Below are 17,670 nucleotides of genomic sequence, written 5' to 3' on the forward strand. Positions count from 1 at the left end.
GTACTCACTACTCAATGGCTTCAATGTTTTACTGTCTTTTGAAATTCTCCTTTGCTCATTCTACTCACCTACGAAGTAGTATGATGTACAGATATGTTACTGACGCGTCACATACTTCCTCATCTCGGAATTTGTCAGGGTGAAGTGTCTCGAGGTGTTTTTTTGGTTTTCATGCTGTGACAAGCATCTGAATGTTTGCCTGCATACCCTTAGGCTTAGAGGTGCACCAAAGCATGCCCCCCCCCCCCCCAAAACGATCACTATGGGATCTGGGAAAATTCCTTATGGTCTCCAGCTGGCCTTGTTATAAACAGGCATTGTTCTAAGGTCAAAGATAAACAAAGCTAATAGAGGAACTTTACGGTCTGAATACACCATGCCCCGTGGAGGACACTGATCCTCCCGTCTTTCTATTTTGGTGCTTCTACAAGACAAAAATAATAATAAAATAAACATAGAATAAATGCTTAGCAGAAACATAAGCAAATGGCACCCGGCTTATAAATTTGCCCCTTTCGCAGGGCAAACGTCGCTTGAGGTTTCGTGGTATGTTCAGGGGCTAGGGTGTGTTCAGTTAGATTAATGACATTCAGGAGCAGATTAATCTAATTTCCGAGGGAAGATCCTTGGCCGAGGCCAAAAAAAAACGACGTGCGCCAGTCTTCCCCTTGTTCAACCCAACACACGTCTCCTCAAAGTGAGGAAGGAGCTATTGAAAGTCCACGTTGGTGCCGCGTGATTGCAGATGTCTCGTTTGGGAGACACTGCACAGGCTGGAAAACGGCTTTCAAAAGGAAAATCGTGCTTGGAAGAGTTTGAATCGGGGAGGGGGGGGGGGTGACTGAAATTTGTTTCTTCCCCAGTAAAAATACTGCTTATTTCATACCATGTGGGATACTATTGGACTAACCTAAATGGAATTTCATATAAAATACTGTCTTTGATGTTTAAGCTTTTCAAGCCTGGCAAATGATGTTTAAGCTGATCTGAAGCTGAACCCTTAACAATCTTAAGATGACTTTCGGCTGCTGGACACCACGAGTGACCTCAGTAAACTGTTCGAGGAGATTTTAGAAGTTATTGAAATATACTGAGATATATTCATACAAGTTTGAAATGGCTGAGCTGAAGATTGGACCAGCATGCTTTATTTTGAGTGCCAGCCATGAACTGAACCAGTCTTATGCTACATGTATTGACCAAGTTTCAATGTGACGACATTTAGTGTCAAATTCAAATTGTATGTAGTTTCACTTATTATCCCAAACAAGCTGCAGTAAAGCTGCTCTTCCAGGAAGCAGGTGAGACTCTGTCAGGTAAAGAAACATAATGTACTAAAAAAGGAACAAAAAAAGTGAACCAATGAGCCAAGTTTTCCAGCTGCATCACAATACTGACAAACAGTGCTGCATGCCGCACCCACACTAGCCCTCCACAAATCAGGCTGCCCCAATGTCGTTTTACTCTCAATCAGCCAATAACAGTTGGATGCCAGGAACAAAGTTAAGAACCACTGCTTTATCATTTGCCGATTGAGAGGTTTTCCCAAAAACCTGCACCTACACTGGCCCTCTCTAGATCAGGTTACCCACCCCTGTCTTAAAGGCACTTGATATAACGGCCAAAAAAGAGATCAAAGACAACCTTTAATAAGATGAGGTATAGAAAATTCTGTCAAAGTTAAGCTCAGTTCTAGGTATCAGGTTTCAAGAGTAATTTGAACATCCACATCTGCAGGTCTGTTCAGAGAGATGCAGTGATTTATTGCTTTGAAAGATATGTAGTGAAAACGCATACAGGCAAAGACATGCCTATAACCGTTGATTACCAGTTAATAGGTACTTTCACCAGAAGCTAAAACCTGAGGGGATTTGTGCATTTTAATTCATCAAGTCAAAGTCTGAAGGAGTGTTCAGTGTTATGATGTCACTATTGTACCATGATAAATTACCATGGAAACCACAAAGTATCACCATGGCGATGACTCCCTAACGGTCTAGCTGAGTAACGGCCAAGGAGCCAGGCAACACGCGCCTAGGCGTGACTTTTTGGATGAGATTTTTTTTTTAAATCTTGTGAAGTCTGGAGACCAGGTGCTGGAGGACACACATGGCCCATAGCAGAGTATAGTTTGTCCATCTCCAGTTTCACACACATTCCGTTTAGGGGGTGAAAGTGTCATAGGGCAATATTCAGCAGGATTCCTTTTAGATTCTCAGAAGTTTTACTTTCATTGTTTTTTTACACCTCCTGCTGTAAATTGGGACCTGGTGTGTTCAAGAACCACGTTGTGCGAAAGTTCACTTCAGGACGCAGACTTCGCAACAGGAAATTCCTTCAGTTTTACTCTCAATGCCTCATAATCTGGAATAAACAATTCAACCTGCAGCTGCTCAAAGATATTTCAGTATGGGGATAAGGAGGAACGCACCCTTTCGCTAGGAATTCGACATCCCACACATTTAGAAAAAGTAGAATCAGCACTTGCAGCTAAGCACTCAAGCCGGATGGACAGAGCTGAGATTTAATGCATCAAAATAAAGACGATAAAGCAGAAGACAGGGGACCGTACTTCAGCTGACTCAGCACAGCAGAGACGGCCTAATAAGATCCAAAGCTATACCCAGAAGTGCTGTCTACATATACACTAATGCAGAGATTGTGAAATGCATGCAGCGACAATTGTGGTTTTATTTTGCAGAGGATGAATAGAATTAAGTGAATGGTGCTGAGCACCACAATGAGGCCATTAAATAGGGATTAAACTGTATTTTCTGGAATTTCCAGAACTTTAACATATGAACTGAACAAACCACCCGAGATGAAAACCGGTCTTTCTTTATGTAGAGAAAAGGTGAAAAGGTCTTTGTCACGGCAGTGTCCTCCAGTCCATTCGGAGTCATTAAAGGCGAACTACTAATCCAGTCTTCACACACGTGACGTGAGACTCTGCAGGAGAGCCGTCAGATAAAATACCTGCAGATGGCAGACAGGTGTGTGGGAAGCAGAGATAAGCGAACATCCTTCCTCGTGCAGCAAATGCCACCTGAGAAAATACTCCGGTAATATTAAACCCGGCCAAATGCGGTAAGAAGACCCAACAGCCTTATACTACAGAGGCATTGCTGATTGAAGAAATCACAGACACCTTTTTTTATAACCTTAATTTGCATGTTGTACCCATACACAAGTTCAAAAACCAAGAATACAACTGGTTTCTTTTAAATAATGCATATGTTACAGGTTCACATTAGAGAGGATTAAAAAAACTGCCACAAATATGTAACAGTAGTATGGTCGTACAGCAAGTGATAAAGTTTAAGAAATGGACGAAGACCAAAATGCACTTAATAGCGGGGGGGGGGGGGGGGGGGGGGAGAGACACGCATCAAAATATCACAGTATATACGGTACACTGTCCATGAATCCATGATTAGAATAAGATGAGGTCAAGAAATGCTGCAAAACTGTTTAGAAATGTACAAAATCCGTGCGACTTAAACAATAAAGAGGAAAAAGTGCATGAGGCCCCCCAAAGTGTGTAAGAGGGAGCAGGAGTCACGTCTAATTCAGCAAGTGAGAACATCTCTGCTTCATTGCCTTCAAGAAGGAGAGGGGAGAAGCCATGTTGGGCGGAGTGGAGCTCAGAGCAAGGCGGACGTTTGTCGAACATTAAATCTGACAAGTCAAAAACATCGCTAATAACACTAAGCTGTACGCAAGGAAAGCACACAGATCATGCAAGAAGTTGCTGATTAAACAGGAGATGCATCAGTTGTGAGAGTGATTACACAGACCTGATTCATTTTTTATGTATTCAGGGAGTCAAATATGACAGGAGTACAGAAGTACTCAAGGCACGCCGAGAGAGGGCCGGTGAGAGAAAGGTCACATCTCATCTCCACTGCCAGAACAAATGTTCACCAGAGCATGTACTTAATCCCACAGCTAGAAAGGCAGAAATTTATCATAAGATATTGCTGGGGATCTAGATCGCAAACTATCCACACACAAAAGCCGGTTTCAGTCTGATGCACACTGAGCTTAACATAGACGCATTTCCAAGAACAGCAGAGGACGATGTACATTTAAAAAGCAACAATGGGCAAACTAGTGGAATGCTCCAATATTAAAGGCTTAGGGTTATCTTAAGGTTATCTTGGGACTGTCACATCTAGTCTTAAATCTACAACAACAATTTTAAACATACACGGTCATCATCACATGCACCCTTACCCAATCAGCAACAGTTGTTAATAACAAATAAACGCTCTCTATGATAATTATGTCTACGGTGCCAACCCCTAGGCATACAAAATATTTCTTAAAATTCTCAAGTACTAGAAGTGCTATTTTACAAGAGAAAAAGCCGTACTTGTGACAAAACAGTTTAATATCGAGCACTGCGGATAAGGTGTGGCATTGAGTTTTCACAGACATCTCTGCACTGGTCTTTGGTTAGCGCACCACAAACCTATTACTGTTCTGCAGACGTGGAACAAACTCGCAAACAGCAATTTAGCGTCTGAAAGCCACTCCTTCATGCCTCCAGACTTGCCCTTAGTTTCCTTTGGTAGACAGCCATGATGTTCGTTTCTCTTTTAAAAAGGCAGCTGCTGAACTTATTAGGAATTAGGCCGAGGTCTTACAGAGGTACAAGACATGGCGTTAACACATTTACTTATGAGTGCGGCCTGCTGCTAGGGGCCACCAGGATTAGCGCTCGCTAAAGCAGGGGGCAAGACGACCGTGAACACTAACTGCTCACGGGGCACAATCCGACCTGATGCGCTCAGCCTTGACAGCTCAAAAATGTTTTGGAAATCCAAGAGGGATCAAAGCACATCTCATTAAGGATGACGTGCGGATCTGTCCTTGATGTGAACTTTGGACTCAAATGTCCATCTTTTCATTTTCACAACAAGCCACATCCATTATAAGTAAAGGATACCAGCTTGTTTACACCGCCCGGTATCTAAAACTTACGTAATTACGTAAACAGAAGCATTATACCTTCACACTGGGTAGGGAACAAACTTATGAAAACATGTATATCTATTTGCTTGGATTTTTTTTTACCCTTATCTGTAAATAGAAGTAATATCTTTTCAAAAAACTATCCAAAATCCTTGAGTCAATAAAAAAAAATGCAACTATTATATATAATAAATAAGCAATTTCATTTATATTCAAATACAAAAGTCTGCTGAAAAATTGACCAAAAGCCAGCAATGAAGAAACTGGCAAATAATTTTCTAAAAATATTCCTTCTAGTAAAAGGACTTAGAATATGGAATTAACAGGTAAAGCACTGCTTCAAGGGTCCTTCAAATGGTGATATGGAAAGAGTCGTGTAGCCACTTGTCCTTCACATCCCCATTAGGGGAAGAGTCCCCGTTGGCATCCGGCTGCTCGGTCGGGGTTAAACCTGCCTCCTGGTAATACTCTTCCTCCTCGTCGAAGTAGCCGTTCTCCATCCCATAAGGTCCGTCTGAATTAGAGCCGGAAGTGAGGTCCTGGCAGCTGCCTTTGTACTCCTGGATGGATTCGTGTAGAGACCACAGCTGACACAGCAGCGACATATCCTGCTGACGCAGCCCCACCTGGAAAACGATCGAATGGCCATGCATTTAAGTTACAAATGCAGTAGGGTATGGAAGTACAGATCATTTCTGGAAGGTCAGACCACAATTCGGGGTCCTGGGTCTATAACAGCACCCGAGTCACTTAAAAATAAGTTGAACCAATAGAGAATGACTCCTGCCGCCGCAGCCCTGTTATAAACTCCTCTATTGAACTACGTAGTTCACGGCTCCTTTGTTTAAGGGTTTCTAGAAGTGTCTCGCCGTTGTGAATCAGCCCTACAAATCGTCGCACAATCATAATAAAGAAACTTATTGATTTTAGTGGGAAATATATTTAGAAATATATAAAGAAATAGCATATATAGAGTAATTATCTACAACATATAAAATGCTTTGTTGAGTTGCAACGCACCCTACTGAGCATGTAAAGCAGTTGTTGCCTCTTTGTTGACAAACATTTGATCGCGTTTAACTAACAGCGTTACACTGTATAAAAGGTGACCGCGGAGCGTTTCCTACCATCTCCTTCCTGAGAAGCGCCAGCGCGGCGTCCAGGTTAGCCGGCTTGCTGGCCGCCAGGCTGTCCGTGTGGCTCCGGCCGCGGCTCAGGTCGTCCTGGATCATGGTCTTCTTGGCGTACATCCGCTCCATCTCCCTCCAGGAGCCGCCGCTCGAGTTCAGCAAGCCGCTCAGGCTCTTCGGCAGCGGCGGCAGACCTTCAATACAGCCCGGGGTCCCTGCGGCCGTCCCGTTCGCGGATTTACCGCTCATCCTATTCGTAACTTATGAAAACTTTCGCGATCCGGGCTGGTTAAAATCTGCGTTTGATCGCTCACAGACACGGAGCAAGGCACACGGTCCGCCCAGTTTTCCAACACCCTCACACGTCAAACTACAGCTAATAAGCAAAAAGCCCTGGCAGCCGATCGCTTCCTGCCCCTTTAAATGACTCCCTAGCTGGCTGGGCGTTACCTCCCCCCCCGTGTGATGGACAGCAAAGGGTGACTGAATATTCAGAGTATTCCTCCCTGCTGAACAATGCATTGAGCTGCAGCTTTCCTGGGATGGTCAAGGTTATTCCGAACAGAATGGTCAAAAGACTAGAATAAGAGAGGAACAGCCCACACTCGGGATAATATTATTTACATGTGTTATTTGAGGGACAAGGTGTCCTGGAAGGCGCTATATAAAATAAATTGAATTAAATTGAATATTGAATGTTATATTTGAGCTCGAAAACGATTGTTCTATAAATTAATATGCGATAGGTTAAGTAGGAATCCACTTTAAAAGAAGCTTCATTTTTAAAAAGTTATAGGCTTTATAAATAGGGAATTCTAGCTCCGTCTTGACTAGTTTATGGCAGTCATTATAGTTATCCGTTTGAACACATATCATATTACAAGCAGGCGATTTGGAACACGTTTCTGTCCTTTAAATGAAATAATTCTGGTTTTTCTTTTACAGCTGCTGCCAGTGAAAATGCAAATTACCCGGCATTATTATTAATAATAATTTTGGGACCTTAAATTATTTTGTTAGCAAGCAGTGAACATTCTTTATTGTCTGCTGTGGAGTTTTATTTAATCATCTGAGGACAGATAGCATGATTTCTCAAAACAGAAAAGTTTTCAACTCCCCCAAGCAAGGAAGAAAACTAAACCTGTACTCAGCACGAACATTTATAGTTGAATCCCTTGTAAAGTTCCACTCCACTGTTTTTCGTTCAGTGTGGGAGGAGCCATCAGACTTGGAACCTGCCCATCGATCCCTTTCGTCCACCGTCCCTCCTGCTGCCCTCAGTCTATTCTCAGTTTGGCTGCCATGCATTCCGGGTTTACAAATCAGCAGGCCTGCTCCCATAAAGCGTCTATCGCACCTGTCAGTCCATCCTGCGAAAGGACGTTACCGTCGACCTGCTGACATCTCTCTGATGATTGTCTTCCCTATGAGTAAAATCGACCGTGGTTCACATTTGGCTCAGCTCTCGGTTCTGGGCAGACTGCCAACTCTTTATGGTACCCCGTTACCAAGTCAGATTCCATACTCAGGTTTTCTTCTTACAATTGTTTACCTCATTCTACTTGTTTGAGACGTACATATTTATGTAAACATGCCTACATAATGTGGGTGTGGCCCTGGCTGTAACTGTAATGCATTTTGCAAATAAACAAAAACACTGCTTGACTAGTTCTGTGTGTAAAAAGAGAGCTATTATTTCTATATTGTCATACATGCCACTTACATCATTTATTTTTGCATACACACACGTTGGTGTACCTATGTAAATGGGGACCGTCCATTCATTTCTATGGGAAAAACCCTAATCCCAATCACGACACCCTTAAGCTCTACCCATCGCTAACCTTAACCATAAGTAACCAAACGAAATAAAAGACTTTTGGCATTTTTACTTTTCTGATTGCATTCACAGATTTTTCATAAAACTGAGGTTATCCAAATGGGGACCTGAAGAAGTGTCCCCCAAAAGCAGGGAAATTTCAGGTTTTATTACACTTTGGGAACAATTTGGTCCTCAAATGTGATCTATGCAAACCCCCCCACACACACCAACATTTTTCTTGTTCATCTAACTTCACTGTCAACAATCTGTAAACTGTTCTTTCAGTTCTGCGTCCACTGAATAAATCAAATTCAACAAAGCGGCACGGAAGCTGCATATTTTATTTTCCAAAGATAAAAAAGAATGAAAAGAAAAACAAAAATTAAATGCAATGACCATTAAGTTAAATTCTATATTCTGAACTTGTATTACAAACCTGCATGTCTTGATGTGAGAGCAACATAAACCAGGTCTTAAAAAAAAACTGACTGCATACCAAATATACAGATTTTTTTTTTAGCTTTTAGTAAAACAACATTAAAACTGGCGAGCACTCTCTACTAGGCTGTACCTGCAGTGATCCGGGTCACTGAAGCAGCAAGACCTCCAGTGCAAAAGCAGCAGTGTAGGCACTGAACAAGCAGCGCAGTGAGATTTTCAGAAACAGCCCTTACTGTAGTTTACTTTGCATAACCATGAAATTTATTTCCAACAAATTCTGACATTTAAAAGTCCGTTTTAAAAAATCCTTAAAACATAAAATCTGCCGATTCTATGGCTGAAAATCTAAAAACAACTCAAAACATTTCACAACTGATTAATTTCTCAATGGTGCTGCGGAAGCTGTATTTAGGAAGCTTTTCACTCGTGCAGTTTTTCTGCGAAGCTTGCAAGACATGAAATGATGAAAACGCACTGCCAAGGCGGAACAGCATGGAGCGCTGCCACAGTGTGGTTAAACAGAGGTGCATGAAAACAAACTTGTATTTCTTTAGAACAAACTGGTGTTTTAGAACAAAAACACTGAAATAACAGGCTCAGCTAGGTACATAACAATTTAAGCGAGCTGACTGAACGAAATCTGAATCCTCTATCCGATCAGCATTCTGGAACATGCCTTCTGTTAAACTTTTGTTGCAAGGTCATGATTTGTAACATTGATCAAGGTGCGAGACAAGAATCTAAATGGTCATTGATTTTGGACTCCAGGATGGTGATCTGGCACACGGGACAGCTGACTGTCAGAGATGAAGCACCGTCGGGGCCAGGCAGTGTGGAGGGAGGGGTCACACACGCCGGAAGCTTCTCCGCTGTGCGTCTAAGGTCAGAACCACCGGATGTCCTTTGAAAGAAATCAAAGATGTGTGGGGAGAGGTGGCCGTCCCAAGGTCTCTTTCTTGAAACTGGCACAGTGGAGCCTGATTTTTCAGGTGATTTGAGGTGTTTAGAATTCAAACAGCTTCCAGAAGGTCCAGATCTGGAGCTCCCAGAGGGGGTGGAAACAGGGATAATGGGCTTCTTGACGTTCGAGGAAGTGCCTTCAACTGCTGAATGCGTAAAGCTCTTAGAGGTCAAGGTGTCCTCTAATATCCTTCCATTGCTTACATCAGATAGTCTTGTGGTCTCACTTGATAATTTGGAAGCTCTAGAAGAACTGACCCCTGATCTGAGAAGAGACTTTGCTCCTTTGTTGTGGAAGAGCTCATCAAAAGATTTTTGTTTTGCCCTGCTGATATCCGTCTGACTGTTCAGGGGCTTTGTCTCATGGCTACCAGTAGCAGAAATTCTTACTGGAGATCCATTTACATTGATGAAAGCTTTGGTGTTGCTGACAGATTTTTTACCTGAGGGGTGAGACTTTGCAGCATCCTGGTATTTTCCAAAGCTGGAACTCCCAGTAAATTGGGAACTTGCTGTGCTGGGACTGCTCTGGGGAGAAACCTTAGCATCTCTGGGTACAGTTGTGGTTGGTGGAGACCTCAGAATATTCCAGGAGTCCAAGGGTTCCCCTGGAAGTCTGCCATTATGGGGCTCAGTAGGTTTTTTAGGGGAGGACAGCTGAGAACTCCCCCCAAGGACAAAACCTCTGCCACTGAATGGGAGGACATTCCTTATGTCCTGTCCACCTGATTTGCCTAAGAGAGGAAACAGTGTAAATGGACAACGGATGTCATCATCGTAAAAATAATTCAGCAGTTTACTTATCGTAAACGTTAAAAGTACAATGATACTCTAGAATTCAGTATTCAAACAAAGATCTTCAATGAAGTCTTTCTGTAACTACTGAGTCAAGTATTCTGCACTACGTTCATGCAGGAAAACAAAACCATTTCACCGAAATACAAGTTACGTCTTAATAAACCCAAAGAATCTACACTGCTACTGACTGACCGTGAATTAAACCACTAAACCAAATCTTCTCACAATAACCTGAGGCTGAACAGATCACCTGTGATGGTGCTGGAGGGGCTGTTCTTGCCCTTTGGTTGAGCTGGCGCCCTCTTATCTTGGTTCTCTCCTTTCTTGTGCTTCTTCCCATAGTTCTCAGGCTCTTTGATCTTCACGTAAGTGCCACCACAGGAGCGCTGATGTTCAGCCCACCACGGGTCTAGGGCTGAGGGAGGTCGGTTCATGGCACGTTTCACATAACCAAAGAAAGGCTTGCGCTTCTGGCAGGGCCCATTGCATCGCCACCAGTGCTGACGATACAGGTCCACCTCGTCATGGAAGGTGTGGTACACCTAAAAAGATGAAGGTTCCTCTTAAGATGGTTGACCCTGAGTGATTCAAGACAGCATGGCTGAACTTTTTATGGGACTTACAGTGATTTTTGACCCACTAGCTTGATTTATTCTGTTCATGTGCTTGCAGAACTCCGGGCCGTGACCATCTCGATCTCTGTTGTTTTGTGTCACAAACAGCAAAGCATGGATCATCTCATGTAACAGGGTCTGAAAAAGGGAGAAATAAACTCGTCTTACAGCTAATAAACTTTACTAATACTAGCAGTGTTTTAGTCAAATATAAACATGTTATGCAGGCAACCTGCATGCAAATAAAGATAAAAAAAAAACACATTCAGACAATTGCTTCAAGTAAAATACAAATTTATGGAATCTGCAGCATAACTAAACACTTCTACAAACCTGCACTAGGTCCTTGCGTGGTCTTAGTTTCAGCAACGGCTCACTTAGACGAATTGAGCAGAGGCCACCTCTGCCTTCATAAGAACACACTCCCGCACATCTGGAAATGGAAAATTAACAAGATCATTCTGCTAGGGCACAATTACAGTACTTGCTGAATAACACTTATTTATAGCACAATAGGGGGCCCAAGGGAGACAATATTTCAATGCACTGTGTACTTGTACATGGATGTGTTTACAATAACTACTGAGTCATGAATAACTGGTTGTGAAATGTTACGCTTACACTTTACTTGATGGGGTACAAATACTTACTAATAATTCAGTGACTACTGAAGTACAAATCATGAACAAATAGTTGTTACTGGAAATAAAAGATGCATCATGATTCACTAATGATGAGTAAACATGAGATTAGTATTTCACTTGTGTTATTCATTACTTGTTCCTTAAGTAGTTTCTTTAGTAGTTCACAAAGGTTTACAGAATTAATGGATATAGAAACCAATATGGTAACTGCTTAAGATAAAACTTGCATCACGATTCATGAATGAAGAAAAAATATGAGATCAGTATTTAACTTGTGTTATTTATGATTTCTTCTTTCAGTAATTCACACAGGTTTTCAGTATTAACAGATATTGTAACAAAACATGCGTCAAGATGCATTACTTTTACATTACATTTTTTAACACGAGAAAAGTAAAACTGTGGTTAATATGTAAGTAATATCATAATAGTGTATTATTTGGGCCCCGTCAAGGAAGGTGTTATATATATATATATATATATATATATATGACTTTTGAAAACATAAGGATCACGCAATATTTATGTATGTCAGTTAGTACGGTATACGTGTTGGTATATGAATAACACAAAACGGACATCTTAACCAATTTAAGATGGATATCGAGGGCTACTGACTTTAAACTTACAGTGTCATTCGGGGACTCCATTTAACCTCCACACCACCGAGTTTCCCCCAAAAGAACTTATCGTTGAAATCAAGGAACATCGCCCTAACATCGGGACTTGGATCAAGCATTTCCCACGACTCGTCCACTACCGATAAGGGTTTTTCGGGTGGAGCAGAATACGGAACAATTGCACTATTCACTTCGAGCTTTCTCTTCTTATTACTCTGCTCATAATTAATATCATCGCCCCATACAGAACTGGACGCCTCATAGTCAAACTGCTCCTGAAGCTGGACAGCCAGCAAAAAATCTTCATCCATTAGACTGACTGGATCCTCAACGACAAAAACAAACCGGTGCTAATCGTTAGCTACGTAGCCAAAGTGGGGATAATGTCATTCGGAAAAATCGCAATTGTTCCATTGCTGAAATTTTACTCTGAAAATTATTTTAATATTTTCAGCGTGTCTTAAAAACAGACTTAATTGTTATCAATACGTAATTGCCAGGAACATACACCCACGATCGCTGCCAGCTCACTGTTGTTAGATTACTATCTTTATTTCTGTTGAATTCTGGGATATGCCAAAGAATGCTTCCGCGTTAGAGGGCGCCCAGCTATAAAATTACACGGAGTTTCTATTTTTTTTTTGTTACAAAAAACTACGTGTTAGTTTAATACGCTATAGCTCCAGTTTCAAAATTTTGTATACACGTCGAAATATAAAACAGAACAGTATAAACTCTATTGAATTTACCAATATAAGTCCTAACTTGTAGCTCGTTGAAAAATGAGTACAAAGAATAGCATTGGCCAGCCGTTTTCAAATCCGGTCATGTGAACGGGAGTTGTTTTTCCTCTTTTGGATCTACCTGGGCGACTGGTCCAGCTAGCTAATGCTATTGTCCTGTTCGTAGACGTTTCGTGAATTTAAAAAGTAAAGAAAATCAGAAGATGGCGGACACTGGAAATAGGCTGCGTAAACAACTCGAATCGGCAAATTTCGATCCACAGAATTATGTCAAGCATCTGTCGCAGCAGTCCGATGGCGATAGAGACCTGCAGGAACACCGTCAAAAAATCCAGACGCTTGCAGACGAAACTGCGCAAAATTTAAAGAAAAACGTCTATAAGAATTACAGACAGTTCATCGAGACTGCCAAAGAAATTTCGTATTTGGAGAGTGAGATGTACCAGTTGAGCCACATTTTGACGGAACAAAAAAGTATAATGGAAAGCATAACTCAGTCTTTGCTTTCAACAGATAAAGACGAAACTGCAAAAGAAATGTTGGCAGCCTTCCCAAAGGAAACAGAAGAAGTCAAACAGAGAACACTAACGACATTGCTGGAGAAAGTAGAGGGATGTAAAAATATAATGGAGACCCCTGGCAGATATTTGGTGTACAATGGAGACTTATTCGAATATGACGTTGATCATATGGCACAGATCCAAAAGGTCCATGCCTTTCTGATGAATGACTGCCTTCTTATTGCCACCTGGCTACCCAACCGCCGTGGTGCTGTTAAATATATGTACAATGCGCTGTATGACTTGGAGAGCTTTGCTATTGTTAATGTGAAGGACAACCCTCCAATGAAAGACATGTTCAAAATCCTGATGTTCCCAGAAAGCCGCATTTTCCAGGCAGAGAATAGTAAGATAAAGAAAGAGTGGCTTGAGATTCTTGATGAAACTAAGAAGAATAAAGTTGTTAAGGAGAAACATAAGAAAGAAGAGGAAGTGCCAAATTCACCTGTGAGAACTGAGGTTTCTAATAACCCCTTTGATGAAGAAGAGACCGTAGAATCAGAGGAAGTGGTAGATTTGAGCATGGAGTGGATTCAAGAGCTTCCAGAGGATTTGGATGTGTGCATTGCTCAGAGGGACTTTGAGGGTGCTGTTGACCTCCTGGACAAACTTAATGAATACCTGAAGGAGCAACCTGTAAGTCAACGGGTGAAGGAATTGAGGGGGAAGGTGGATGAGCGTGTGCGTCAGCTGACGGAGGTGCTGGTGTTTGAGCTTTCCCCCGATCGCTCACTTCGGGGGGGTCCCAAGGCCACTCGTCGGGCGGTTTCCCAGTTGATCAGGCTTGGCCAGTCCACCAAAGCCTGTGAGCTCTTTCTTAAGAACCGCGCAGCCGCGGTCCAGACTGCCGTCCGCCAGCTGCGCATCGAAGGGGCGACTCTCCTCTATATCCACAAGCTCTGCAACATCTTCTTCACAAGCTTGTTGGAGACTGCCAAGGAGTTTGAGACGGACTTTGCTGGCAACAATGGCTGCTACTCTGCCTTTGTGGTCTGGTCCCGGTCAGCCATGAAGATGTTTGTAGATGCCTTCAGCAAACAAGTGTTTGACAGCAAGGAGAGCCTGTCCACAGCTGCGGAGTGTGTCAAGGTGGCCAAAGAGCATTGTAAGCAACTCAGTGAGATTGGCCTGGATCTCACTTTTACGCTGCAGTCACTGCTGGTCAAGGACATCAAGGCTGCCCTTCAAAGCTACAAGGAGATCATTATCGAGGCCACCAAGCACCGCAACTCGGAGGAGATGTGGCGGAGGATGAACCTAATGACCCCTGAGGCATTGGCTAAGCTAAAGGATGAGATGCGTGCCTGCGGTATGGGGAACTTTGAGCAATACACAGGGGATGACTGCTGGGTGAACCTTAGCTACACCGTCGTGGCCTTCACAAAGCAGATGATGGGCTTCCTGGAAGAAGGCCTGAAGCTGTACTTTCCTGAGTTGCACATGGTGCTTCTGGAGAGTCTGCGAGAGGTTATTTTGGAGGCCTTGCAGCACGTGGACTACAGCTTGCGGTGTGAGCAGGATGCAGAGAAGAAGGCTTTCATTCTCAAAAATGCCTCTTTCTTGCATGAAACCGTGCTTCCTGAGGTGGAGAAGAGGTTTGAGGAAGGAGTGGGGAAACCTGCCAAGCAGCTGCAAGATTTGAGAAAAAGTTCTCGGCCAATGCGTGTCAACCCTGACAGCACTATGTCCTTAGTTTAGGAGCAGGGAAGGTGTAGTGTTATGCAAATATCAGTGTGACTCAAGGACTTGAATTATTACTGGTGTGGGGCAAACCATGTTTGTTTGTTTTTTTCATTGTATGGCAGTTTTTTTTTTGTTTGTAAATTATGTTAATTGCAATCTATTCAAATGTTACTGTTCTCATTTTTAATTTGATATAATTTAATATTTACAGTAGAATTTAAAAATAAATAGGAGAGAGCAGAGGAGTTAGAGTAACAAAATACATATGTGCAAAGATCTAATATCCAATATGCTTGTTTTAAAATATGACCATCTTAGCTGATGGCATTTTCTGTGCTTTCAGGGATGAGGGGGATCTTTGATTATATTTCACATCTTGGAAAGGTTCCACATGCCAATGAAACCAACACATTTCAAATGAAACGCATTGCTAGCTGTGTGGCTATTAACAGAATTATGCTAGTATACGGAACATTCTCTTCAGTTTTAAATGCTCTGTGACACTAGACTTTAAATGTATATACAAAGGGAAATGATCTCACAACAGTGTGACTCTGTATCTTGTATTAAAAATAAACAATTTAAGAAAATGTATATCTTTTTTATTAAGTTTGTTATAAATATAGTCGTTACTGAGAGCAAGTAGTGTCTTGAACAGACGGGGAGAATCCTGGCTTTTGGACAACCTAGGCATGGATTCACTGCCTTGGGGGTGGAATCTTGTAATTCTATCCAGTCAGTTATACTCTGCTGGCCTGGATTTATGTCTATAATTAATCTCCCTGTTTTCAATTAGAAATGAAATATTTTCTTAATTGTTCTGAGAGTTAAGAGGCATACTATGGAAATCATCTATCAATGATATATTGTTTTAATATTTAATATTTATTTCTGCTATATTGAAAACGATAAATATCAGTCATTACAGGAATAACAAAAGACCTGATTTTGCTTTATGCTCATTGCACTGAGTCTTATTTACATCTTAGTTACATTTCAGAAATACTGAAATGATTCTCCAAATGAAGATAATCGTATATTCGTAAAGAAATGTTTGAAAAATGGGCTATCCAATCTCTAGCTACTAATCATGTTGAAAATTCATGTCAATGTAATACTGATCTTTGGAAATAGCGAGGATTTGATAATTTACACGAACCCCTTTGGTCGAAGCAGTTTTACATTTTCATTTTGCACTCAGTCTTTTACAGTACCATTCATAGTTCCTTTGAATCTCAAGCCCCTGCATGTCAGTGGTGGTGAGTAATTCTATTTCAATTTCCTGCGGTATGAAAACCCTATAGCAACAAATGAAGAGGTATTATATAGTTATGACTTCTTTCCATATTAGCTTTTTCTTAAAAAAAAACTAACTTTATTATCATTCATTATAATAGCACTGAGAATATGCAATTTAACTGGTCAGTTTCATTCTCTGTTGAAATGTTTTTCCAGTTCAACCATCACAAATGTTGGTTATTTGTAATGTAATTATATATTTACTTTTTGTTTACTGATATATTAAACATGTCAGTAATACAGATAAGATAAATGCTTATGTAAAAGGAATCTAAGACACGAACCGCTAATTATGCAGAAACAAATAAATTAGAAATGTTTGATTACACTGTCGGAAAAAAGGTACAGTCCAGTTGCAGTTTTGTTCCCCAAGGTACAGACAACATTAATATACCCCCAATGGTACAAAATGTTCCTCAGAGTCCATTTCTGTACATTAAATTACACTAAAAGGTAAATTTACCTACAGCAAGGGTAGAACTGGCAGATCCTTGAGGGTACAGCCCCAGAGACAAGTAATGGTACCCTCAAAGGTACAAATTGGTACATTTTTCTGACAGTATACCATAATTGATACAAAACAATTTTCAATTTGAGTATTCAGACAGAAGTTCTTTTCTGCGCAGAATGGATGTAAAATTGAATCACTTAATGTCCATTATTTTAAAAGAAAATACTGAATTATATCTAAATACATTTTTGAGTCCAACTGCACGTTTTCTTTGTGTGTTTTGAATTTATCAGGGCAAAGCTGTATAATCTATCTACAGCATTCTAGTTTTATAATACATTAAGACTGAGACAGCGCTACTTGGTTAAAAGTTTTTCGTAAAGCTGTTTTTTGTGCCATTTATACAAAATAACGAATTTGAATGGTGTCATTCAATAAATTTCTATGACAGGTGGGTAGATAAGCATACTATAATCTGTACTTCTTTCCAGGATTTTGAATGCTTTTTTTTCCTGTACAAATGCACAAGGGTCTTGCATAGATCACAATCGTTAAACAGTAATCATTATAATTAATACAAGTGTGGATTCTATACTATGAAATAACGGTTCAGAGAAAAAGAGAAAGAAAAACGTTAACTTTTCAGTATTATGTGTAAAATTTACATTTCACTCCAGCATGCAAAAATGGAAAACGTACGCGTGAGTGACCCTTATTTAAAAAATATAATTGGGAATACAAATCTCTTCTCCTCTAGTATTGTACATTTCATATATTTCAGGATATTTAAAAAGTTGCATATTCTACAATAAATATACATTTGCCCCTTAGTAATTTAACAAGCCCAATCTCTAATAATTTGCATTAAAGACATTTAAACTGACGCCTTATGATTCACCAATCTACCCGCGTTTAACAATCTATCTGC

General features: G+C 41.0%; 3 protein-coding genes across 3 annotated transcripts; 1 reads left to right on the forward strand and 2 right to left on the reverse strand.

Annotated features, from left to right (window-relative positions):
• Positions 1-4,375: 4,375 nt before the first annotated feature.
• Positions 4,376-6,542, reverse strand: fam89a (family with sequence similarity 89 member A). Its single transcript, XM_048985667.1, has 2 exons — positions 6,105-6,542; positions 4,376-5,603 (listed from the first exon to the last, which is right to left on the reverse strand). Exons 1-2 carry the CDS (start codon positions 6,354-6,356, stop codon positions 5,328-5,330), a joined length of 528 nt encoding a protein of 175 aa, XP_048841624.1. The 5' UTR covers positions 6,357-6,542; the 3' UTR covers positions 4,376-5,327.
• A 1,710-nt stretch (positions 6,543-8,252) lies between these two features.
• Positions 8,253-12,595, reverse strand: sprtn (SprT-like N-terminal domain). The gene is made up of 5 exons (XM_048985657.1): positions 12,016-12,595; positions 11,076-11,175; positions 10,752-10,880; positions 10,379-10,670; positions 8,253-10,064 (listed from the first exon to the last, which is right to left on the reverse strand). Exons 1-5 carry the CDS (start codon positions 12,315-12,317, stop codon positions 9,091-9,093), a joined length of 1,797 nt encoding a protein of 598 aa, XP_048841614.1. The 5' UTR covers positions 12,318-12,595; the 3' UTR covers positions 8,253-9,090.
• A 114-nt stretch (positions 12,596-12,709) lies between these two features.
• On the forward strand, positions 12,710-15,582 carry exoc8 (exocyst complex component 8). Its single transcript, XM_048985656.1, has one exon. The coding sequence runs from the start codon at positions 12,953-12,955 to the stop codon at positions 15,005-15,007; it is 2,055 nt and encodes a 684-aa protein (XP_048841613.1). The 5' UTR covers positions 12,710-12,952; the 3' UTR covers positions 15,008-15,582.
• The last annotated feature ends 2,088 nt before the right edge of the window (positions 15,583-17,670 follow it).

Source organism: Brienomyrus brachyistius, chromosome 19 (assembly GCF_023856365.1).
Source record: "Brienomyrus brachyistius isolate T26 chromosome 19, BBRACH_0.4, whole genome shotgun sequence".
In the NCBI taxonomy this organism is placed as follows: domain Eukaryota; kingdom Metazoa; phylum Chordata; class Actinopteri; order Osteoglossiformes; family Mormyridae; genus Brienomyrus; species Brienomyrus brachyistius.